Source organism: Mastigoproctus giganteus, chromosome 9, assembly GCF_048544385.1.
Source record: "Mastigoproctus giganteus isolate SK-2022 chromosome 9, ASM4854438v1, whole genome shotgun sequence".
NCBI classification, from domain to species: Eukaryota; Metazoa; Arthropoda; class Arachnida; order Uropygi; family Thelyphonidae; genus Mastigoproctus; species Mastigoproctus giganteus.
Genome location: NC_143583.1, coordinates 116,251,472 through 116,276,416, shown reverse-complemented (window position 1 = coordinate 116,276,416; position 24,945 = coordinate 116,251,472). Strand labels below are relative to the sequence as shown.

General features: G+C 36.8%; 1 protein-coding gene across 3 annotated transcripts in view; it reads left to right on the top strand.

Moving 5' to 3' along the window:
• The window catches only part of LOC150080668 (fibrillin-2-like), a 1,460,049-nt gene that overhangs the window by 1,138,157 nt on the left and 296,947 nt on the right, over positions 1-24,945 (top strand). For all 3 annotated transcript variants that reach the window (XM_090381969.1, XM_090381968.1, XM_090381967.1), the window contains exons 50-52: positions 8,633-8,695; positions 13,586-13,711; positions 13,811-13,930. In XM_090381969.1, coding sequence (XP_090238095.1) covers positions 8,633-8,695; positions 13,586-13,711; positions 13,811-13,930 — 309 coding nt within the window. The remainder of the gene's footprint in view (positions 1-8,632; positions 8,696-13,585; positions 13,712-13,810; positions 13,931-24,945) is intronic.

The following is a 24,945-nucleotide window of genomic DNA, read 5'->3' as shown; positions in this document are numbered from 1 at the left end:
GAGGAGGTACCCATGGACTGGAGATGTGTAAATGTGACCCCAATCCACAAAGGAGGATCAAAGGGAGACAGAGGTAATTACAGACCTGTTAGTTTAACTTCTGTTCCAGGGAAATTAATGGAGGCACTGGTTAAAGAGGCATTGCAGGATCATCTAGACAAGACTTCAGTTATAGATCGGACAGAGCATGGTTTTGTTAAGGGGAAGTCTTGTCTGACCAATTTGATTGGATACTGTGATGTAATCACAAAGGAACTGGATGCAGAGAATAACTTTGATATCATATATTTAGATCTTAGAAAAGCCTTTGATACTGTTGCACATGGAAGACTGCTACACAAATTGGAGCAATGTGGCATTGGAGGCAAATTGCTGCTATGGATAATGGGATGGTCGAGTGGGAGAATACAGAGAGTGGTAATCAATGGACACTCCTCTTCGTGGACTAATGTTATTAGTGGAGACCCTCAGGGTTCAGCATTGGGTCCATTGTTGTTTTCTGTATTTATAAATGATATTGATGATGGTATATCAGGCATAATGTCCAAGTTTGCAGATGATACGAAGGTTGGCAGGGTTGTTAATGACACTAATGACAATACACTGCTGCAACAGGATCTAGAAAAGTTGAGCAGATGGGCTGAGAGGTGGCAAATGAAGTTTAACATTGACAAATGTAAAGTACTACATATGGGAAGCAGTAATCCCAGAGTAACGTATCAACTCTGTGGTACCACACCAACAGTAGTAGAGAATGAAAAGGACCTAGGGGTAATTGTGCAGGCAGATATGAAGTTTTCTGAGCAGTGCAGACGGTCTGCAAAAGTAGCTCATGGTGTCTTGTCAATGATATACAGGAATTTTTCTAGCAGGGATAAGGAGGTGATTATCCCCTTGTAGAAGACAATGGTCAGGCCACACCCTGAGTACTGTATACAGGTCTGGAGGCCTCATTTTAAGAAGGATGTAGAGCTGTTGGAATGACTACAGTGAAGGGCAACAAGATTAGTGAATGAAACAAAGGGTTGCTCTTATGAAGTGTTGCAAATTACAGTGTCTGGAGACTAGGCACCTGCGAGGTGATCTGATTGAGGTGTATAAAGCTTTGAATGGTTTGAGCATGCTCAATTCTGATACAATTCTTCCTCTTGCTCAGAATAATTGCCTGAGAGTTCATAAATTCAAATTGAAGAAAGACGGTTGTAAGATATGTGGAAGTTTGCCTTTAGCCAGAGAGTGGTTGATTGCTGGAACAAACTTCTATCTGTCGTTGTAGAAGTTGATAGCTTAAATAGATTCAAGGCAGAACTTGACAAACATTTGGAGTGAGTGAATGGGTGAAATGAGAATTTTTTTTTTTTTTGGCTGATGCTATATAAGCTTGCTTTTTTGCATCTTTGCTAATGCTAAGGTTAAGAACATTATGACCAGACCTATCCCCATCAGAAGAGAAATGTTTTCCAGGGAGATGCCTTGAGCTCACTATGGGTCTGCCTAATACTCAACACACTGTCCACCATGCTCAAAGGGCGCCTCCATAGCCAGGTGGGCAGGAGCAGGAGTGTGTAGCACCTGCTTCTTGATTAGACCGGGGTTTGAGCCCGTGACCACCAAATACAGAGGATGCGGAAAAAGTCAGGGAATGACCACCGCATATCCCCGGAGCAAAATGGCCTTAGTTGCTAATTCTCCTAAAAAAAAATTTTAAAAAATAACAGAAAAAAAAACAAAACCATGCTCAATAACAGCAATTATAGATATATTCTAAAAGAAGCGAGGTGAACCTGCACCCCCTCTTTCAATTGATGTACATGGATGACATCAAAATTTCTGCTGCAACCAAGAATCAACTCCAACAGCTACTCCGAATCACCGAAGAGTTCAATACTGACATCATGGTTGAAATTTGGCCTAGACAAATGTAAGACCCATGGATTGCATCAAGGACATCCAGTCTGCCAAAACAACCAGCTGAAGAAAGGTGAAGGGACTGAAGGTCATGACAGAGGGAACCTGCATCATCCTCAGATATTTGTAGGTACAAAATTATGCAAGTTCCCCATTTAGAACAAGAAGATCAAGGCCTGCCTGACTAAGAAAAACCATCAGAGACTGTAAAGCCTGCTAAAATCAAAGCTGAATAGCAGCAGCATGGTCAGAGCCATAAACACTTATGCAGTCCCAGTACTAATGTACTGCTTCAGGATCATAGATTGGACCAACACTGATTTGGAGGAGATTATGAAATCAATCAGGATAATAGTAGTAGTAGTAGTAGCAGTAGCAGTGGCATGTGATGCAAGAAAGCAAGTGTATGAGCTTATGCAGCATCAGCCAAAAAAAAAAAAATCACACCATTCCCTCAAAATGCCTGTCCAGTTCCTCCTTAAATTTATTCAACCTATCAACTTCCACAACGACAGATGGAAGTTTGTTCCAGCAATTAACCACCCGCTGGCTAAAGGCAAATTTCTGCACATCTATTCTACATCTGTCTTTTCTTAATTTGAATTTATGCCCCCTTAGGTTCATAATCTGAACAAGTGGAAGGATCCCATCAGAATTCAGTGTGCTCAACCCATTCAAGGCCTTATATACCTCAATCAGATCACCACGCAGATGCCTAGTCTCCAGCCACTGCAATTTGCAGAACTTAAGCCTCTCTTGGTAAGAGGATCCCTTCATTCCCCTCACCAATCTTGTTGCCCTTCTCTGTACGCGCTCAAGTAAATCTACATCCTTCCTAAAATGAGGCCTCCAGACCTGTACGCAGTACTCAAGGCGTGACCTGACCATTGCCTTATATAGAGGGATAATCACCTCCTTTTCCCTGCTAGCAAAATTCCTATATATCATTGACAAAACCCCATGACCTGCCCTGGCAGCCTGTCTGCATTGCTCAGAAAACTTTATATCTGACTGCACAATTAGTCCCAGGTCTTTTTCATTTTCTACCACCTTAAGTGTAGTACCACACAGTTGGTACGTTTCTCTGGGGTTACTTCTACCCATATGCAGTACTTTGCATTTGTCAAGGTTAAACTTTAGTTGCCACTTCTTAGCCCATCTGCCCAAATTATCTAGATCCTGTTGCAGTAGCACACTGCCATTACTGTCATTAACAACCCTGCCAACCTTAGTATCATCTGCGAACTTCAACATTAAGCCTGATGTACCTTTATCAATATCATTGATAAATATACAAAACAACAGTGGACCTAACACCGAACCCTGTGGGACTCCACTAATAACATTAGTCCAAGAAGAGCAGCACCCATTGATTACCACCCTCTGTCTTCTCCCACTTAACCATCCTTTTATCCATTGTAGCAACTTACCCTTAATACCATTCTGCTCCAATTAATGATGATGACCAAGAGCCACAAACAACACCTGAAATCAGCCATCAAGAGACTAACCATAGCCTGGAAAGAAGAAGGGAGGGTATTGACTGACCTCATTGAACAAGAGAAGAATGTGATTAAGAACCTGTAGAATAATTACTTCCAGGAAAACAGCACCAATCTACCAAGCCATAAAAAAGATAGACAAACAGCACTCAACCTTAACAAGGAGACCACGCTCACACAGACAGAAAGATGGGTGAAGAAGAAGGCATTCTATGGCAGACACTACAGTGACCTCCATCAAGGCACCTCGATGAGATGGCTTCCAGTGCATATTCACGAACAGGCAGCTCTACCCAAGACCAAAGGTTTCGTGCTTGCCATCCAAGAAAGACCAGGTAGTTAACACCAAGTACTACTGGAAATACATTGCCAAGGATCCCAGAGTGATAGATGATACATGTTGATGATGCCACCTGGCCCCAGAAACAATCAAGCTTATTACTGTAGGATGAGGGTGTAGAGTAATCACCCAGATGGAGTACACTCACAGACACAACCAGGTCATCAGAATAATATTTCACAGTCTAGTGCAAAAATTACAAATTTATCAAAGAAAGTGCATCCTATTACAATTACAAACTTTGGGCTATACTAGAGACCCCTACTCACAAACTATACTGGGACCATACCATAATAACAGACAAAACAAACCTGCACAACAGACCAGACATAACCCTCATTGACAAGAAGGAAAGGGCTATCTACCTAATTGGCATAGTGGTTCCGAACACCTGCAACCTCCAGAAAACCTACAAGGAACAGATAGGAGGTACACAGACCTAAGACAGGAAGTCAAACAAATGTGGCATATCAATCAAATAATCCCAATCACTGCGTCAACCACCGGCATGGTGCCAAAGAACCTCCATAAGAATCTAGTAGCATTAGGTACTAGTTTATGCACAATGGACAAGTGTAACGGGCATACTTTACCCTTATTATTATTTTTTTAAAACCTTTTCTCCTTTATTGAGATTTTTTCAATCTCATGACAGGTACGGTATGGGGTGGTTGCATCAAGTTACTATTATTATTGTTATTATTTTTGGTTGAGGAACTCCCTCATTATCCTATTTGTGTTCAGAATAATAGCTTTCTGGAGGAATTTAATTACACTTCAATTAAACTCAAATTACAGTATTCTGTTCACAGTTTAAGTCACAATTATTTGTCCTTATATGTATGGCTTAAGGTAAATATTTCTGTATTTTATTATTTTTGAATTATTTTTCAGTACACCGGGTATTTTAAAACTGAACAAAACAAATGCAGGCGCATATTCCACAGCCAAAAAAAAAAAAGAAAAAGCATTCCTAAAATTGCATATCACTAAAGGCTTTATTTTACAAATATTGAACATTAATCACAAATTACCAAATTGTGTAAAAGCAAAACATTTTTACGTTAAAATTTATGTCATAAAAATATGACTGTGTAAAACGGGCTTTAAGCAGTACACATGAATAGGGCTGAGAAGTGGCAACTGAAGTTTAACATTAACAAATGCAAAGTACTGCATATGTGTAGCAGTAACCCAAGAGAAACCACACAGTTGGTACATTTCTCTTGGGTTACTGCTATCCATATGCAGTACTTTGCATTTGTTAAGGTTAAACTTCAGTTGCCACTTCTCAGCCCTATTCATGTGTACTGTTTAAAGCCCGTTTTACAGTCATATTTTTATGACATAAATTTTAGCATAAAAATGTTTTGCTTTTACACAAGTTGGTAATTTTTGATTAATGTTTGATATTTGTGAAATAAAGCCTTTAGCGATATGCAATTTTAGGAATGCTTTTTCTTTTTTTATTTTAGCTGTGGAATATGCGCCTGCATTTGTTTTGTGCAGTTTTAAAATACCCGGTGTATTGAAAAATAATTCAAAAATAATAAAATACAGAAATATTTACCTTAAGCCATACATTTAAGGACAAATAATTGTGACTTAAACTGTGAACAGAATACTTTTGTAATTTGAGTTTAATTGAAGTGTAATTAAATTCCTCCAGAAAGCCATTATTCTGAACACAAATAGGATAATGAGGGAGTTCCTCAACCAAAAATAATAACAATAATAATAGTAACTTGATGCAACCAACCACCTCATAACCGTACCTGTCATGAGATTGAAAAAATCTCAATAAAGGAGAAAAAGTTTTAAAAAAAATAATAATAACTGTAAAGTATGCCCATTACACTTGTCCATTGTGCATAATTTTGTGAGCACATAGTTTGGCAATTGTACCATAATAATGGACAAAACAATCCTGCATGACACACCAGACATAACCCTTATCAACAATCAGGAAAAGGCTACCTACCTGATTGACATAGCAGTGCCAATGCCAGCAACCTCCAGGAAACCTACAGGGAAAACATAGGAGGTACACATACCTAGGACAGGAAGTCAAAGAAATGTGGCATAACTGAACAAAATGACCATTCCAATCACCATGTCAATCACTAGTATGGTGCCAAAGAGCCTGCCAGAGAATATGTACGTGGAACTCCAGAAAGCTGCACTCCTGAACTCCTATAGGATAGTAAGAGTTCCTCGACCAAGTAATGACAATAATAATTGTAACCAGACAACCAACTACCCCATGCACTTGGTACCAGTATCAGTCACTGGGTGGAAAAAATCCCATAAAGGAGAAAATGATGATAATTATAATAGTAGTAATAATAATTGTTATTATTATTATGAGGGCTGTTCAATAAAGAACAATCGTAATTTTTCATGAACAACCATACTGCTTTGCTATTTCTAGCTGAGACATAATTTAAGACCAAACCAAGCTGTATTATATAGTAATTGTGCAGTTGATTCATGCTCATGGTATGACCTTGGTGGTTGATCAAGTTTATGCCTGCCAGAGAATACGTACGTGGAACTCCAGAAAGCTGCACTCCTGAACTCCTATAGGATAGTAAGAGTACAAGAAACAGTATGTTGCTCTCAGATTTTGTTTGTTTCTTTCTTTCTCAAGAAAACATCAACTGAAGCATGTGAAATGTTAAAAAAACTTATGGTGAATCTTTGCTTCCATATAGCACAGTTTGCAGGTGGTTTAGAATGTTTAAGATGTACCTGATTCAGTCACAAATGGCAGCCCTGGAGCTCCAACCACTGCTGTCACCACAAAAACTGTGAAAACTGCTTCTGTAATTATGAGAAATGATCATTGTATAACAGTGAAATGATCATCGTATAACAGTAAGGCAACTGGCAGAGATGTTGAGAGTAACAGTAGGAACCATGCGTAATATTCTCTATGAGCATTTTAATATGAGACATGTTTGTGCATGCTAGGTTCCAAGATGACTCACACCTGAAAACAGCAGGTTTGCAGAGGTTTGTCAGAAGCTCCAATGGGTGGTTACTGAAGATGGTGAGGTTCTGCACAAGGTGATAATGGCAGATGAGACATGGCTTCATCATTTTGACCCAGAGAGTAAGCAACAAAGCTCAGTTTAGAAGTTTACATCATCACAAACACTAAAAAAAGCAAAAGTTGTGGTTTCTGCAAGAAAGGTTATGGTCATTTCTGTTTTTGATATTCAAGGAATGGTTTACCAGTTTGTTGTGCCATTTGATATGACTGTTACAGAACCCTACTACAGAACTGTTCTGCACACTTCACAGGATCACATTCATTGCAAACAACCACATTTGCACATAGATGGGTTGCTGCATCATGACAATGTGAGACCTCACATTGCTCATTTATCACAAGTGACCACAAATGCACACAGGTGGTGGATGCTGCATCATGACAATGTGAGACTTCACATTGCTCGTATTGTCATAGAGTACTTAACCAGCATTGTGAAATCTGTTCCTCATCTACCCTACAGTCCTGACTTTGCACCCTGTGATTTTTTTTGATTTTTTTATTTCCAAAGTTATAGAAGGAGCTGTGAGAAAAACATTTCTAGTCATCAGAAGAAGATGTAAAGACAGTGAGGGTAGTTTGAATAAATTTAAAGGCAGAATTAGAGAAACTGTTCAAGGGGATAGACAGTTGATGAAGTTTTGTTTTTTTTTATTTTGGCTGATGCCCTATAAGCTTGCTTTCTTGCATCATTTACTAGTGCTAATACTAATATTTCTTAATATCTTTCGTTTTTTTAACTTTATGCTTCAAACTCATTCCTATTTTATTTTTCAACTTTCCATTACCTGACTTCCTGTAGGCCAAGAAGTCAGGTAAAGTTCATCCAGCATAATAACTACTCTAACCTCCCATTTTCACATCTACTTTAATTTAAAAACTGATATTACAATTTCAGCAGAGTCTCCTGCAATACTCAGTTTGATTGTAATTAAATAAACTATTTGTGAAAATATGCACATGTTAAGAGATGCTGGATGAACCATGTGTTCTTCTTGTTGTGATTCCAATGCATTTTGTATCATAGCTGCTCTGGCAGGAAATCGTGCAAACATTGTTTTTTTCATGTATGGAGCTGCTGTTGCTACATTTATTAATAATGTAATAATTATATTATTATTACATTCATTATATTATGTAATGATACCATATACAATATTTTCTCCTCTGTTTCCTTAATGAGATGAATAAAAATAATTTTCTATGAGTCTCCATTCACTTCCTGTCATTTTTAGATGCACATAATGCAGTTTACAATGTGAGTTTCAGATTTTCCATCTAAGGTGTTATTTTATAATGTCACACATAAATGAAAATTATGTATACCTATGACTGTAGGAAACTTTGCTGTTACAAACAGAAGCAGAATTTTCTGATGTTCAATCCAACTTCCATGCCTTGTTTGTTGTATATAGCTACTATACATATATCACAGAGTTTGATTATCAGTAAATTATACAGTCATATTGTAGCATGGCTTTGATTGAATTGGGAAATGTTTTTGAAAGCTATTGCAAACATTACTTTAGTCATATTTAATTTACAATCGCAACTATAGTGTTTTTTATTTCTTATTGTATTTGTTTTGAACATAGAATAAATGTTTGAGAAAATTTCTAGTAAGCATTCCATATGAATGTACCAGATTTACATGGTTCTACTGTAGTTACACCAGTACAATGTAACTACAGTAGAAACTTGTAAATTAATCACGAAAAGTATAAAGAGATGTTTATGTTTAAGCAGTGATGATGAATTCCAAAACTTATTTACAACTGGTTGATATAATTCCAATCGTTGTGTAATATACATATATTATCCTTATAGGAAGCTTTAGAATTCTTTGCCCAGATGGTTTTGGCTATACAAAACATAATGGCTTAATGGAAGGTAAGTTTGTTACATAATTTGAGTCTGTATTGATTAATTGATTTGCTAGATTTATTATGTAATTTATTGTTATAATTATTATAGAAAAAACTTATGGATTATTTAGCCTGAGGTGTATTGTGCTTACAGTCATGACTTCAGTGATCAAGATCAATTAAGTTTATGGATCGGGTGTATTGGTTTTGTCTCAACTTTTTTCTGAAAAAGTTGTCTGGTACCTGAGCCATGATTTTTTTGTTAGTATTCGGCTCTCCGGAGTGAGTTTCTTCATGACATTTTGAAAACGTAATGGGCTAGTATGCATTGCATAATACATATAACATTAATTTTGATAGGCTAGTATGCGTTATCGCTACATAACTGGTGAATTTGAATAACAGCTTTGAACATAACTGCTTATAAATATTAATTGGTTTTTATTTTGACTTGATTATCCAGTATTATAGGGAGAATGCAAACTGCAAAGTCAAAGAATTTTCAGCTCCTGGGAATGATGAGTTTTTTGGAAAATATTGCCATCTTTTTGACTTAATTAACATATTAAATAGTCTTTAATAAATAGTTTAATATTCTTATTCACATCATTAGCTTATTTTTAAATTCATCTAGAGATTTTGTAAGTCATTACATCAGTGATCTGGTGCGAATATCGTAACTTATACTGTAGTGCATTGTAGGGGAAGTCTAGTGTTTTTATTGTGGTAAATAGATATCTCGATAGCTCAAATCATATAGGTTTGCATTAGTTAGATAATTTTACTATCTATTATAATAAACTTATAACTTTACAAACATTATAAGTTTGTAAAGTGATATAGCATAATATCAGATAGCTGCCAAACTAAATGAGTATTTTGCATCTACATTCACACATGAACAGTTATTCAAGGAGGAGATGGCCAGATGTTTATCAAACTGTAACAGGGAGTTAAATGATGTTATAATATTTGAGAGAAAAGTGGAGAAGAAATTATTGAAGTTAAAATAGGCTGGAGATGTGCAAATGTATCTCCAATTTTAGTTTGACTTCTGTTCCAGGAAAAATATTGGAGTCACTGGTTAAAGAAGCATTGCAAAATCATCTAGACAAGACTGTAGTAATAAATCAGACACAGCATAAGGTTGTTAAGGGGAAGTCTTGTCTGACCAATTTGATTGAATATTATGATGTGGTCACAAATGAACTGGATGCAAAAATTAATTTTGATATCATATACTTCGATTTCAGGAAAGCTTTTGACACTGTTGCACATGGAAGACTACTGTACAAATCGGAGAAGTATGGCATTAAGGGCAAGTGGCTACAATGGATAAAAGGATGGTTGAGTGGAAGAAGACAGAGAGTGGTTATCAATGGACACTGCTCTTTGTGGACTAATGTTATTAGGGGAGTGGTGTCCCCCCCAGGGTTCATTGTTGGGTTCATTGTTGTTTTGCATATTTATCAACGATATTGATAAAGGTATATCAAGCTTAATGTCAAGTTTGCAGATGATACAAATGTTAGCAGGGTTGTTAATAACAGTATGCTGCTGCAACAGGATCTGGAAAAGTTAAGCAGATGGGCTGAGAAGTGGCAACTGAAATTTAACATTGACAAATGCAAAGTACTGCATATGGGTAGCAGTAACCCCGGAGAAATGTACCAACTGGGTAGTGTTACACTCAGGTAGTGGAGAATGAAAGCGACTTGGGGGTAATTGTGTAGTCAGGTATGAAATTTTCTGAGCAGTGCTGACATGCTGTCAGAGCAGGTCATGGGGAGTTGCCAATGATATAGAGGAATTTTTCTAGCTGGGATAAGGAGGTGATTGTCCCCTTGAATGAGGCAATGGTCAGGTCAGGCCACGCCTCGAGTACTGCATACAGGTCTGGAGGCCTCATTTTAGGAAGGATGTAGAGTTGCTAGAATGAGTACAGAGAAGGGCAACAAGACTGGTGAGGGGAACAAAGGGGTGTTCTTACGAAGAAAGGCTTAAGTTCTGCAAATTGCATCTTCTGGAGACTAGGCACCTGCGAGGTGATCTGATTGTGGTGTATAAGGTCTTGAATGGATTGAGCAGGCTCAATGCTGATGGGATTCTTCCTCTTGCTCAGATTACAAACCTGAGGGGGCATAAACTGAAATTGAGGAATGACAGTTGTTGAATAGATTTTCGGAAATTTGCCTTTAGTCAGCGGGTAGTTTATTGCTGGAACGAACTTCTGTCTATCATTGTGGAAGTTGATAGTTTAAATAAATTCAAAGAAGAAGTGGAAAAATTTTTGGAGCAAATGGTTGGGTGAAATGGGAATTTTTTTTTTTTTTTTTCTTTTGGCTGATGTGTATAAGCTTGCTTTCTTGCATCATATGTCTCTACTAATGCTAATAATAATACATATAATATAAACTTGATTCTGAGCAGTAATACATATAATATAAACTTGATAGGCTAATATGCATTGTGTAATACATATAACATAAACTTGATAGGCTAATATGCATTGTGTAATACATATAACCTAAACTTGATAGGCTAGTATGCATTGTGTAATACATATAACGCCGACCGGGCTAGCCGAGTGGGTAAAGTATACCTGCCCGGCAACCCAAAGGTCGCGGGTTCGATTCCTGCCTCGGGCTTGGATCAAAGTACTGCAAAAACCTTGGGAGGTGCAATATGGCCACAGAAGCCGATGCGCCAACAACTACCAAATCGAAAAAAAATACATATAACATGAACTTGATAGGCTAGTATGCATTGCGTAATACATATAACATTAATTTTGATAGGCTAGTATGCATTATTGCTGGTGAATTTGAATAGTGTTATTCCTGCATTTAGGTATATTTGTTTAGTGTAGTATTCTCAATCATATTATATTTATATTACAATACAATACAATTATATTGTATTGTATTGTAATATTAAATAATTTTGATTATATTAAATACAATATAATCGATTATATTGTATTTAAATGAAAATCGTACAATATGAAAATATTGTATTTTCATGAAAATCATGAAAATAATGCTTTGCTGGCACTAGACCAGCAAACCTTAGTTCGAGAAAAAATTAAATATTACAAGAAACTAAAATTAACTTATGTGTTATTATTACAACAACATACTACAATTTTTCTGTGTTGTTAGAAGTCAACTTGTGCTTTTTGCCAGAGAGAGAGAGAGAGAATTAGTTTATAAGCAGAGAACGAGCTTTCATCATTAACAGATACTATCAGACATATTTTTAGCAAGATTCCATTAATGGCAGTGCATATATGAAGGAAGAATTGCACTCTTATCATTATCATCCAAATATTTTCTGATTGACGCTGTCTTCTTATTGTTAGAAATGACCTACTCCATATTTTCTTGCATTTAGTTCCATATTCACCTCTTACTGCCTTACTTACTGATTGTCTTATTTGTTCTTATTTCAACTGTTGTGGACTGTATTCAGAGTAACTAAAGAATCGTGGAAGGAATTACCCCATATCACAAGAATTTTGATGCCATTGGCTAATTAGGAATAATAAGTATGCATAATAACTAGGTTTTGGCATTCCATTAAATTTGAGTTTATATTTCAAGCATCTGTAATGCAAACAGAATCACTCGCTTCAAAGTGAAAAATATTTCCTTCACCTTATTGAATATCCAATGATAGAAGAACGCACTTCAGTTAAATACCCCACTTGATAGAACTGGCAAGGGTGGTATAGCAATCCTGGATGAAGTGCTTTTATGTCAGAATTAAGATGTGAATATGAAATTATTCACATCTTATCTCCTCTGCTTCTCAGTTTAGAGAATGTGCAAAACACCTTATGACAGTCCAGTTTGGATGCTGTAATTTTGTTGCCTTCACGATTTCCACCTTTATGCCATAAAAGTTCAAAAGAATCATTCTCAAATTGAGTAACTGTAGAAAGTGCTTTGCTTTGCTTTCTCCTTCCAGCATTTTTTCATGGTTTCTAGTGTACAAAAATATACAGACTAGGTTTTATATACTTCTTTGATACAGCTTCCAGCTGTAACACTTATTTCAGCCCTCTTGCCAGGGAGTTTCTTCTGCTGCCAGCCATATGAAATTGTCAGCATACCCTATCGAACAGATTTTTACAAACAATGGATCCATCTGGAATTGATTAACATTCCATTTCTCCATAATGAAACAAAATGATGGATGGGACAGTTTTTTCCTTGCTATGTCACTACAAATTATAATTTTAGAAAAATGTGAGAAAGCACAAGAAGGGGTAGCTTAATCTGAAATGGAGGAGCTAAAGGATATGCAGTAGCTTTAAAAAATCATTAATAATAAATGTAGTTTATCTGAGTCAATAGAGACTGAAACATTAACTATTATTATACTCTTCACAGTTTTATGCAGGAATGCTTAGATGTTCATTCAACTGGAATTTTTCAATAACACAGTTGTGACATTAGAGCCATGTAAAGACTTAACAATATTGTGAAGTCACTGTCATATCTGAGCAAAAAGGCTGTGGCCTTTTTACTCAGGTATGATTCAACAATCAAAAAAGCATAAAATATTTCACCAAACAGTTTAGTGCTTTACACAAGCAGCTGTTTCTTTCTGTTTTGAGAAGGAATCAGTAGCTATCATTTTAAATGCAACTTGGCCCTCTGATGGATGAAGTTTGAGGAGAATCATTTGTTCTCTTTATAATCAATATTTGAAAATATACTTTTAAAATCAGAAATATTCAAATTATGCTTTTAAATCAGAATTATTTAAAAATTCTCTCTAAAGTAATAATATATAATAAATAATTAATAGATGCATATAAAAAAAAGCAAACTTAATTCTAGAATAATTTTTAATTAGAATATGTTCTAAAATCAACTTTGAATTAATTGATGCAATATTTTGTTTTCAGACATTAATGAGTGTATGATGGATCCAAGCCTTTGTGAAAATGGAATTTGTGTTAATACAGATGGTTCTTACCGATGCAAATGTGATGAAGGGTTTAAGTTGGATACCTCTAGTAATAGGTGTTTAGGTAAGTTTTGTAAGGATGTATTAAAGATATAATTCTTAAAAAAATGCTGAACAATTACTTGAAGTTTGAATTTATTTATCAATATAATTGTATTTCTAGATGTTGATGAATGCATAACCATCAATATTTGTGGTAATGGCACATGCACTAACACTGTAGGAGGCTTTGAATGTTCTTGTCGTCAAGGGTTTTATCCAGGATCTAGGCAGATTTGTGAAGGTAAGATTATTAAACTAGATTTTTTTAACATGAACTGGAGATTAATTCTATGTTTTGCAAAGTTCTACAAAAGAGGAAAAGTAATGAATTTATCACCACAGTTTTCTGTTCTGAAGAATTAGTGTAAAAACTAATAAATTAGATTAAATCAAGAATAAACTTATCATGTAAAGATAAAACAAAAAAGTTTGTGTGCTGGATAGAGTTAAAGCAACTCAGTGTTGATTATTATCTTATAATCACCACATTCATAAGAGGCCAATAGGATACCTTGCTAGAAAATAGAAAAGACGAAAAAAGAGAAATGTTTTTTGCTGGATGACAGACATAGACATACAAATCATCAAGTAACTTATCTCACGCCTAGAAGCTCTCATTTTCAATCCCACTCGAAATTTTGGTGGATTGTTTTCACTGATACCCTACTACAGAAAACCTTAACAATATAAAAGAGCTATGAGCTTGATACACCAAAAGACATGCTTGGAAGGCACCTTGAATCCAGTTCTAGATGTTCCAGTTCTTAAATCCAGTTCGAAAATATCCTCAGGTATGTCCTGCTCAAACTTTGTGAACAACAAAATAAATATTGGGAAAAATTAGACTCATTTCAGCATCAAAAAGAATCATATAACTTAGCCACTCCCAATAAATTAATTACATGGGTCACTTCACATAATTAATATATTTTGATCAAATAACATACTTTATAATAGGAACAAACATCATAAAGATTTTTACATACCTATTAAGAAATACTGTTCAAGGTTTAGGCCTAAATGGACTAATGAGACTTCTGGCACAGAAGAAAAATGCATGGGATGCATATAAATTAACAGGTGACACGAAAGCCTATGATAGATATAAGCGGGTCTGTAACCAAGTCACAAAAAATAGTTTAGGCAGGCCAAGGCAGATTATGAGAAATCTTTGACAAAGGATGCTAAGAAAAACAGCAAGGACTTCTTTACTTATATAAACTCTAGAAGGAAGGGGATGAATCAGATTGGTCCTCTTCATATCGATGGTTCGACTGTTGATGATCCTGCTCAGATAGCTGACAAACTGAATGAGTATTTTGCATCTACATTCACACATGAGGAATTCTGTGGTAAGTGGCAGACAGAAGCTTATTAAACTCTAACAGGGAGCTTAATAATTTTGTAATAACTGAGAGCAAAGTGGAGGAGAAATTGTTGAAGATAAACATAAGAAAAGACCTAGGGTGGATGGAATCTATCCAGTTATATTTAAAGAGGTGGAAAAGGAAGTAAGCAAACCCTTAGCCATAACTATGAGAGCATCCTTGGACTCAAGAGAAGTCCCCACGGACTGGAGATATCCAACATATCACCCTTTGATCCCCCTTTGGGGAATCAAAGGGTGACACAAGTAATTACAGACCTGTTAGTTTAACTTCTGTTCCAAGGAAAATAATGCAGTCACTGGTTAAAGAAGTATTGCAGGATCATCTAGACAAGACTGCTGTAATAATTCAGACACAGCATGGGTTTGTTAAGGGAAAGTCTTGTCTCACAAATTTGATTGGATTCTATAATGTGGTTACAAAGAAACTGGATGCGTCTAATAATAACACTAATTACAACCATAATAACGCAGTTGTTGTTATTTGGAGCATTAGCAACTAAGGCCATATAGCTCCGGGGATATGCGGTGGTCATTCCCTGACCTTTCTGCATCCTCCGTATTTGGTGGATCATGGGCTCGAACCCCAGGCTAATCAAGAAGCGTGTGCTACGCACTGCTGCTCCTTCCCACCTGGCTACAGAGGCGCCTGAAACTGGATGCAAAAAATAATTTTGATATATACTTGGATTTCAGGAAAGCTTTTGATGCTGTTGCACATGTAAGACTACTGTATAATTTGGAGCAGTATGGTATTAAGCGCAAGTTGCTACAATGGATAAAAGGGTGGCTGAGTGGTAATCAGTAGATGCTGCTCTTCGTGGACTAATGTTATTAGTGGAGTCCCCCAGTGTTCAGTGTTGGGCCCTGTTGTTTTCTTTATTGATCAATGATATTGATGAACATATATCAGGCTTAATATCCAAGTTTGCTGATGATACTTAGGTTGGCTTACTAATGACAGTAATGACATTAGTAAGCCAACTTCTCAGCCCATCTGCTAATTAGGCAGATGGGCTGAGAAGTGGCAACTGAAGTTCAACATTGACATTGCATATGGGTAGTAGTAACCTAAGAGAAACATACCAACTGTATGGTACTACACTCAGGAAGGTGGAGAATGAAAAAGACCTGGGGCTAATTGGGCAGTCAGATATGAAGTTCCCTGAGCATGCAGATGAGCTGCCAGAGCAGGTCATGGAGTTTTGTCAGTGATATATAGGAATTTTTGTAGCAGAGACAAGGAGGTGATTATTCCTTTGTATAAGGCAATGGTCAGGCCACACCTTGAGTACTGCGTACAGGTGCAGACGCCTTATTTTAGGAAGAATGTAGAGTTGCTAGAATGAGTACAGAGAAGGACAACAAGATTAGTGAGAAGAACAAAGGAGTATGCTTACAAAGAAAGGCTTAAGTCCTGCAAGTTGCAGCAGCTGGATACTAGGTACCTGTGAGGTGATCTGATTGAGATCTATAGGGCCTTGAATGGGGTTGAGCAGGCTCAATTCTGATGGGATTCTTCCTCTTGCTCAGATTACAAACCTGAATGGGCATAAATTCAAATTGAGAAAAGACAGTTGTAGAATAGATGTGTGGAAATTTGCCTGTAGCCAGTGGATAGTTGATTGCTGGAACAAATCTGTTGTGAAACATGATAGCTTAAATAAATTCAAGGAAGAACAGGTCAAACCTTTAGAGGGAATGGATGGGTGAAATGATTTCTTTTTCTTTCTTTTTTTTTTTTTTTTGGCTGATGGTTCGTAAGCTTGCTTTCTTGTATCACATGCCTGTACTACTACATATAAGTCAAAAATTATTAGAAACTCTCCTCAATTTATGTAATCATATATTTTAAAAAAAATCAATTCCCCATATACTTGCCACCATGCAGTAGAATTGGTAGAAGGCAGGGAAGCAATCTTATATAGCATCAGTCATTAAAAAAAAAAAAAAAAAAAACCTACTTTGTTTGCTTTTCTATTTATACTGTTCTCAGACTTGCTTGTCCATCATTACTATTGTCCAGCTGTTGATGTCATTACATTTGCATATATTCTAAGTGCTTGTTAGCATATTATATTTATATTATGCTATTCCAAACCTGCAATGATATTAGCTTTTCATTTTCTAACAGTGTTTCAGAGAAAGTATACTTTAAACTCAAGTCCTTAAAAATTCTTTGAAGAATCAGATATGCTCATAGAAATAAATGATAGAATTAGACCTGCCAAAACTCCATAAAATTTGACTTGCCAAACATCAAACAGTTTTAATGAAATTTTAAGTCTATCTTTAAGAGACTGTAATTTATTCATGCAGAATATTAGAAGTATTAAAAATAAAAATCTGAATTAATACAGGTTCTATTGTTAAATCAGTATGATTTAACTTCCTTACTGTTACAGAATGTGACTTTCAAAGTACAGGATTTACAATCATTTACAGATAATTTTGATTTCCATGTTATTTTGGCCTTTAGAGTGGAGAGGAAAGATGAGAGAGTTTCCCTATTCATAGAAAAAAAAAAAAAAAATGGAAAATTATCAAGACTTATTCTCAGTGCACTGAATTTTTTGAAACTGTTACTGCTTCAAGTTAGTTTCTGTTATATTTCTATTATTACAGTGGTAGCATATCATCTTCCGATGATTAATCATGTGTTTCAAAATTTTAGTCTTTGATTTTTATTTGTTGTTAACTATCAGGACCAGATATTATGTATAAGTGATTTTAATCTGTCATTTAATGCCGCCATAAATGTTACAAGCACCAACAACCTTCCCCATTGGGAAAGCTGTCCATTTGAATCATTCATTTTCCAATTGTTAACATCAGAAAGGTGCAATATATCAGATAATTGACTAACCCCAGGGGTTCACATCTGATGAGTATGGGCTTGGCACACCCAGGCCCTCGAGCTGGATATCATCATTCTTGTCTTTCTTGGTGATTCCTTTCTACTTCTCTCTCTCTCTCTCTCTCTCTCTCTCAGAGTAACTCGGGAATTTTTTTTGGCTGGTGCAGCACAAGTGTGATTTCATACACTTCTCATACAGTTCCTTGTGATTTCATACACTTTTCACGTAGCAGATATAAGAAGAATAAAAAAGGTTTTATCCTACCTTGGAAGAGCCTTTTGGATTTTAGATTGTGTTCTTCAAGGAAACATAACACCATTTTAAGCAATCCTTGGTTGTAAAATATTCCATCATATGTGAGCTAATTTTCAATTTCCATCTTGTGGTGGTGCAAGCCATTCATTAGCAGTAAAACAGGATTTTAATAATCATATAATAGCAATTATTAGAGAATATTCATTTGTGAATATTTAACTTTGGAACTTCTTTTATTATTTTACTTAAAACATATGGCCCCGGGTGCCAAGTAAATCTTGAGGCCAAGCGACCTTCCCCGCGACTTCTACTGCAATTACATTAGAGAGGCAAATTTTTCGTTTGAGTTCAGACGTTTTTCTATATATAATAAGAAGTTTCTTTCTCAAAGCATAGGGAAGAAGTTTCCAGAAAGAAAAGTAACCTTTCTTTTTTTTTCTATTTACTAACCCTCTATTTACTCACTTGGTCACTTGGTGGCACTACTCCTGTCTCCCCGTGGCGGGGCTGAACCTAGGTGAAAAGACCTCACCCAGGACTAAAAGGAGTTTAAAAATGGGCCAAACTAACAAGTTAAGAATGGAGAAAGTTAGCTCCAATATAAGTGATGACACACAGCTGAACATGTCTCAGGCTAAAAGAATGAAAATCAGAGCTCTTCAGCCTAATGTTCCTTTCTACTTGGTGATACATTCCACAACACAACTCTTAACAACCTTAACAACATTGGGAAACTATCACCATTCTTAGTTCAGAAGGCTCTAGAGTCCATGATTGGCTCACCAAAAATGATACAAACGACTATGATCAGGTGCTCTCTTAGTAGAAACCTCACTGAGTCATCAGTCTGAGAAATTGCTTAAAACAAAGACCTTTGCAGGGCTATCAGTTGAAATAACCCCTCATAACTCCCTGAATACATCAAAGGGTGTTATTACAGAATGGGACCTTTTAATTGGTGTCAGAGGAAGAGCTGCTAGAAGAATAAAAGATCAACAATTAGGAGGATAATGATAAAGAAAGATGGCATTCCAACGTGATCTGTTATTCTTACCTTTAACAATCCTTCTCTTCCCCATTCAGTTAAAGTAGGATATTTAAACTGCAAAATCCATCCATATATACCAAATCCAATAAGGTGTTAAAACTGTCAGCAATATGGACACTCTCAGGCGACATGTTGGAGTGATCCCATCTGTCCACTCTGTGGATCAAAAGAACACGATCAAGGAAACTGCACCTCCACTTCACCACTCTGTCCAAACTGTCACGGAAATCACCCTGCTTTCTTAAAGACGTGAAATGTGGTATTGGGAAAACAAATACAGAAATACAAGATAGAAAATTACCGTATTTCCCCACATATAAGACGCAACCTTTTTCGAAAAATTTGGAGTCTAAAAACTGGGTGCGTCTTATACAGTGGTTGTAGATTTTTTTACTTGCATTTCCCGACCTTCCCCGCGGAGGGGAAGGTCGGGAAATGCAAGTGCTTGTTGTCTTTGTCTTTGTTGCAAGTGTTTTTCGTGCTTGTTGTCTTTGCGCTCATTGTTTCACACTTGTTTCCGGTATATTAGGTTACATTTTGTCACGTTCTGCCCAGAAATGGCTCGGAAAAGATTTTCGTAAGTGCTGAATTCAAGTTAAAAGGGATCCAGTTTGCAAAAGTGAATGGAAATCATGCTGCTGAATGTAAGTTTGGTCCTCGTCCAACTGAGAAAACAATCCAAGACTGGCTACAGGAAGAAGATACCCTACTGAAAACGCCACGGCAGAAGAAGGCCATGAGAGGCAAGTCAGCAAAATGGCCTGATTTAGAGAGGGATTGAAGATATGGATTGAAGAGCAAAGGGCATTTGGAATTCCTGTGTCCACCATGATGGTTCAGCATGAGGCAAGAAGAATTGCTGATGAAAAAGAAGTTACTGATTTCAAAGGAGGACACAATTGGTGCTTCAGGTTCATGAAACGGAATGGACAAAGCATGCGTACACACACCAGACTTGCCCAAAAGATGCCTGAAAGCTATGAGCACAAGGTTCTTGAATTTCATCGTTTTGTCATTCAATGTCAGAAGACACATCAGTTTGAGTTGGGACAGATTGCAAATATGGACAAAGTCCCCCTTCAATTTGATGTTCCAAGTAATAGAACTGTTGATAAGAAGGGGTGAAAACTGTAACTGTGAAGAAAAGTGGACATGAAAAGAGCCATTATACAGTTGTTCTAGCTTGTTGTGCCGACGGAACCAAGCTGCCTCCTATGCTGATTTTCAAATGCAAAACAATGCCAAAAGAAGACATTCCTCGAGTAGTGATTGTCCACGTTCAAGACAAGGGTTGGATGGATCAGGATGGGATGAATATCTGGTTTGAGAAAGTTTGGAGCAGGAGACCAGGTTGGCTCTTATGCAAACCTGCCCTATTGGTGCTTGATCAGTTCAGGGCACATATAACAAAAAATACAAAGAAGATTGCTGCAGAGCAAAAAACAGAACTTGCTGTCATACCCGGAGGCTTGACATCCCAGCTCCAACCACTTGACGTCAGCATTAACAAACCCTTCAAAGCTGCCATGAGAGACGAATGGAACCAATGGATGAAGTCTTCTGGGGACAATTTGACACCAACAGGAAGAGTGAAGAAACCAACTATAGGAGAAGTTTGTACCTGGGTGAAAAGATCCTAGGATAATATCAAGATTGAGATCGTTGTCAAGTCATTTAAGAAGTGTGGCATTTCAAATGCCATAGATGGAACTGAGGACAAGGCAATATATGAAGACAGTGATTTGTCATCAGACACAGATGAGGACAAGCTAATGGATGGGAGTTTTGACAGTAATGAGGAGTTGTATGAATTTTATAATGAATAAAACTTGAGTTCAATAACTTTATGTAATACATTTTTTTTTTCAAATTTCGGGCCCCAAAATTAAGGTGCGTCTTATACATGGGGAAATATGGTAAGTGTCTTATCCCAAGGCAAGAAAACAGATACTTGCTACCAAACCTTTACACTCCTATGCTTCAGCAGTGAAACTAAAGCAAGCTATAACCACTCAAACGGAGGTGACAGTACCTCCAAATCAAACTATAGACTTGAAAACAACTTCACATGAAACATCTAGTGATATAAAGCAGGATATATCTGTGCCTGAAAAGCAGAAATCAGAATTGACATTTTCAAAAACAAAGAAGACACCATCTAGTAAACATTTTAAGCAAAAACATACAAATGTAGACGAAATGGATACTGATGAACAGGCAGAAAATGTACTAGAACTTCACCCTGCAGAAGATATTGATGCACCCCATCCTAATTATCTGGAGAAAGACAGATCTAAATATGATAAAAAAAAAAAAAAAACGCAAAAGCGCTGTCAGATTCAACAAGGTGCCTCCATAGCCAGGTGGGCAGGAGCAGTAGTGCGTAGCACATGCTTCTTGATTAGACCGGGGTTCGAGCCCATGATCACCAAATACGGAGGATGCGGAAGGTCAGGGAATGATCACCGCATATCCCCAGCCCAGATAAAGGGTGAGGATTGGCATCAGGAAGGGCATCCGGCCGTAAAAATTGCATGCCGAAACAATAATATGGGTTGACCCCATATATAATGGGAAAAAGCGAGGACAAAAAAAAAAAAAAAAAAAAAAAGCAGTCAGATTCAACAAGTAGTTTTGAAACCTAAGTAATGCAGCATAATATTATACAATGGAATTGTCATGGTTTACATGGAAAATAGGATGAAATAAAAGATATTATTCATCAGTATAAACCCAGTCTGCATTTACTTTCAGGAAACTCATCTAACCCTACAATCTTCACCAAATTTCAAAACTGTACACTTTTCCAGAGAGACAGAATTGATAATACAACTGCCAAAGGAGGTGTGACAATTTTGGTGAATTCAAATATGCTAGCTAGGCAAATAACATTAAAAACCAATTTAGAAGCAGTAGCAGTGAGAATAGCCATTGGAATTTTTATCACAATCACATCCCTTTATCTTCCACCAAATCTTCCTCTCTCCAGATTGGAATTAAACAATCTTACTATACAGCTTCGACCTTCCTATGCCTCACAGGAGATATGAATGCCCATCATCATTTGTGGGGATCTTCTCACATGGATGGTAGAGGTAACTTAATCGAAACTTTCTTAGAAGATCAACACCTGAATTTACTGAACACTGGATCTCACACTCATATCAGCTTGGCTACATGCATCACTTCTGCAATAGACTTGATAATCTGTTCTCCATCAATTTATCCCAGTATAGAATGGTATGTATTAAAGGGTCCTTACAACAGTGATCATTTTCTAATAGCATGTTCCATACAGACACAATTGACTCTTATAGATGAAACAAGAATGTTATGGAATTTAAAAAAGCTAATTGGAATAAATATATGCAATTAATCAAGCTGGATAATCAATTAATAGAAACCTTGCCAGTGGCAGATCCAGAAAAAAATGACAGGGGGGGCACCAATTTGTGCACTAGAATGGCAATCACATTAACATCAGTGTTGCTAACTGTAGTCAATTGAAAATAGCTGAGCCACAATGCAAAAATAGATAAAATCCTGTGTTAACAATGAAAAAAAAAACAAAAAAAAAAAAAACACCTTTTTGTAGCTAAAAAGAATTTAAACATTTGTGGTATATTTTTCGAAAAACGACAGGAGCGCACGTACCCCAGTGCCCCTGCCAATAGATGATGCTGTCATATATATCAATAAACAACTGTTAGAAGCTTCAAAAGCAACAATTCCTCAAATGAGTAAGGCAAAATAGGCACGGTACAACTCTTGGTGGAATGTAGAATGTGTGATGGCAAAAACAAAACAAAATCGTGCATGGAATGAATTTCGGAAATATCCAACTACAGTCAATTTGATTGCATATAAAAAAGCCAAAGCTGAAGCAAGGAGAATTCAGAGAAAGGCAAAAAAAAATTCCTGGATCGTGTTTGCTTCCACATTTACTAGAAAATTGAGTCCCAGTTTGGTGTGGAAAAAAATTCGGATTTTGAGTGTAAGATATCCAAGCATACAATCTCTAATCTTCCATTGGAAAGGGCAGGATGTCTCTACAATAGACAAGATATCAGAAATTCTTTCGCTTCTACATCAGCAGTTACAAGCTACAGCACTGATTTTCAAAAATATAAAGAACATGCTGAATGGAGTAAGTTGAATTTCTCTACCAAGACATCTCATTCCTATAATCTACAATTCCTAAAAGCGGAATTACTTACAACCATTGAAAATTGCCTAATAGCACACCAGATCCTGATGGTGTTTATTATATCATGATACAACACCTAAACTCTGATTGTCTAGATATCCTGCTAACTCTATATAATAGAATTTTTCTCAACAACCTGTATCCATCTATAGTTGAAGTTCCTGGTAACTAGGCTAGTGCTCGGGTGTGTGGCAAAAGTTCTCCGCGACTGCAGACTAGTCAGGTTGCTAGCTCGATTGCTACTGTTTTCTTGTGTTGTAATATTAATTCTTGATATATTTAACTACGCCAAAACTATAACTGCGTTATAGTTTTGGCGTAGTTAACTAATCTTCAGTTAATAATATTGTTGCGTCTCAGTTAATAATACTCAGTTGCTTTGAACCGACTATTATAGTTAATGGAAGGCAGAATTCATAGTAAGAAGCTTGGTAAAGGAGGGGGGAAGGAAGAGAAGATTGGAGCTTTCCCCCCACTTCCTTCCAGAATTCCCACGTTGTACAATACTGATTCTGTAAAGAAATCTTCTGAGAAATCGTCTAAAGTTAAAAATATTAAAGCAAGTAGTGTTTTAAGTAGTGGAGGTAGTGGTGCAATGAGTACTGCTAGTGTGAATACTAAAGCTGGGACGTCTGGTAAGGCGACTCTGTAGCCAGGTGGGAAGGAGCAGCAGTGCATAGCACATGCTTCTTGATTAGACCAGGGTTCGAGCCCGTCACCACCAAATATGGAGGATGCGGAAAGGTCAGGGAATGACAACCGCATATCCCGGATCAATATGGCCTTAGTTGCTAATGCTCCTAAAAACCAACACACGTCTGGTAATGCTGATTCTCATATCCAGGTAGGTGGTGTGGAAAATGTAGTTAAAGTTGGCTGCATGGTTGAACAGGGGGTGCAGTTAGAAGAAGATGTTGCCGTAACAGATTTCACAAATGATTTGTCAAATGGTAAGATAACTGATTTTCCGGATATTCAGCCTGATAATATGGTTTCTGATGTAGATAGTTTTTATTCGGAATCGGGGAGAAGAAGTACAGGCACAAATGTTCGTGAGAGTGAAATAATTGTTGCTAACATACAGGATCAAAGGCAGAGGTACCCTGACGTGTCTACTATTTTTGAGCTTGTAACAAAGTTGAAGAAATAAGTTATTGACTACATGACTAGTGAAAATAATAAAGTAACTAAAGCTGCAACTAATTTCTTACTTGACGTATGGATAGACATGGAGACTATATCAACAGCATTAGTCATTGACAATGAACGTCTTAAAACAAGGGTAGAGAAGATGGAGGTGCATGCAGTTTATTAGATGACATTGTAAGAGGACAGCCTTTTCTATCTAATGTTGCAGAACAAAAGGGGACTTATGCGGACAAGGTTAGGGCTGGATTCAGCCAGCCTCAATTAGGTGAACAGGTAATATTAAATGATATCTGTATTACAGATAATACCAGGAAGCTGAGCAAAGTGGCAAGATTAAATAATAAGGTTATTT